General features: G+C 50.9%; 1 protein-coding gene across 1 annotated transcript in view; it reads left to right on the forward strand.

Moving 5' to 3' along the window:
- Nucleotides 1–1,106, forward strand: part of LOC104997846 (chromosome unknown open reading frame, human C4orf27) — a 25,536-nt gene extending 24,430 nt beyond the window's left edge. Inside the window, exon 8 of the mRNA XM_010852777.1 lies at nt 865–1,106. Within this exon, the coding sequence (XP_010851079.1) occupies nt 865–996 (132 nt within the window). The 3' untranslated portion in view covers nt 997–1,106. The remainder of the gene's footprint in view (nt 1–864) is intronic.
- The last annotated feature ends 578 nt before the right edge of the window (nt 1,107–1,684 follow it).

The raw sequence follows: 1,684 nt of genomic DNA on the forward strand, positions 1-1,684 counted from the left end.
CACACGTGGGGTATGGACTCAGCTGGAATTTCAAAATGAACTTTTTGAAATTATTTTAAGCAGATTCTTGAAAGATTCTTGAGTTCTAAGAATATTTCTTATTTGAGGTTCATCTTATGTTTCTGGCCAAGGTGAATGACCAAGACTTTTTTGCCTTCAGGTATATGTTAACATGGGGCTTCCCAAGTGGCTCAGTGGTAAAGAAACCCGCCTGCCAATGCAGGAGATGCAGGTTTGATCCCTGGGTGGGGAAGATCCCCTGGAGGAGGAAATGGCAACCCACTCCAGTATTCTTGCTTGGAGAATCCCATGAACAGAGGAGCCTGGCGGGCTGCATTCCTCTAAAGAGTTGAACATGGCTTAGAAACTCAACAACAAATGTTCAAGTGATCTATTAGCTACGTATACAGCTTCGGTGTGACACATACACCTTCCTGGGCTCCATCTCATTCTCCATAGGGGATCTGTTCTGTGTTAGATGAAGAGCAAATGCTATTTGGAAATATGCTTTAAAATCTTTAAGACTCAGTGCCGATGTTTTATCATTAACACCTCCTCATTAAACAGGAGACACCCACTCACAGTTCCAGCAGGGGGTACCTCAGCTCTAGTTGTTTCAGGGTCAGGGAGGCAGGTGATACGGTGACTTCGGGGCTGTCACCTGCCTCAAGTCCTGTCTTCCCAGCAGTGGCCGTGGGAGTGTGGGGAGCGCTCCCCGACCCCCTGTCCTGCTTGTGGCCGCAGTCTGTCCTTCCCGGCCACGGCACCTGGAGACAGGTGAAGAGTCTGCATTTGGGACGTGGGCTCTGTTAAACAAGTACCTGCTGCGCTCTCTGGCTGATGTCACCTTCTTTGGTTTTTCAGTATTTTCATAAAGTTGCTGGCCAGCTTTTACCTCTGGCATATAATCTGCTGAAGAGGAATCTCTTTGCGGAAATTATTGAAGCTCATCTAGCAAACAGGAGCCAAGAGGACGTGGACCAGCTCGCAGCATGAGTGGGGCTGCCTCTCTGGTGTACAGGATTGCAGAGCTTTAGTGTGAAACATGTTCTTCTGTTTTTAAGGACTACAGGAAATAAATGAATGGCAACTTTACTTTCCTAAAGCTCTGGTGGCCTGCTTTTCTTTCAGACAGTTGGGTAACCTGCACGGTGATGCCCAGCTCACCTACGGAAGAGGGGGTTCAGCCCCACTGTCCCCTTCAACAGCAGGCCATGCCCAGCACCTGTGGATGAGCCCGAAGGAGTTGGGTCCCGAGACTAGGGGTTAACACGAGCTGCAGCCACAAGGACAGGGCCTTGGGGCCCTCCCCAGCTTCAGGTGGACAGCATTTACTCAGCCCCTGGGGTCCATTCCTTCCGGCACGGCTCCCAGGGCTCGGCGTGTCAGTATAGCACAGGATGCAGACACTGTGTGCTCAACACACCAGAAGGGTTTTCCACGACCAAGTATGCACTGGGTCTCCAGTGCAGCCCAAGGGGAGCTGTGTTTCACCAGATGCAGATCCTTTTTAAACCTGACAAAACATCCCTCACCTTACAGACTCAGAGCTCACGGTCAGATGCAAAGCAGCAAGCTGTGGATGGGCCATAGGCCCGTTAGCAGAGCTTCCCCCCTGAGGTCACCTGGCTCACCCCCATCTTGTAGGACCAGCTAGGCCTGCCCACGGAACTCTCCAAAGTTA

The sequence above is a fragment of the Bison bison genome, unplaced genomic scaffold (genome assembly GCF_000754665.1).
Source record: "Bison bison bison isolate TAMUID 2011002044 unplaced genomic scaffold, Bison_UMD1.0 scf7180017864316, whole genome shotgun sequence".
NCBI lineage: Eukaryota > Metazoa > Chordata > Mammalia > Artiodactyla > Bovidae > Bison > Bison bison.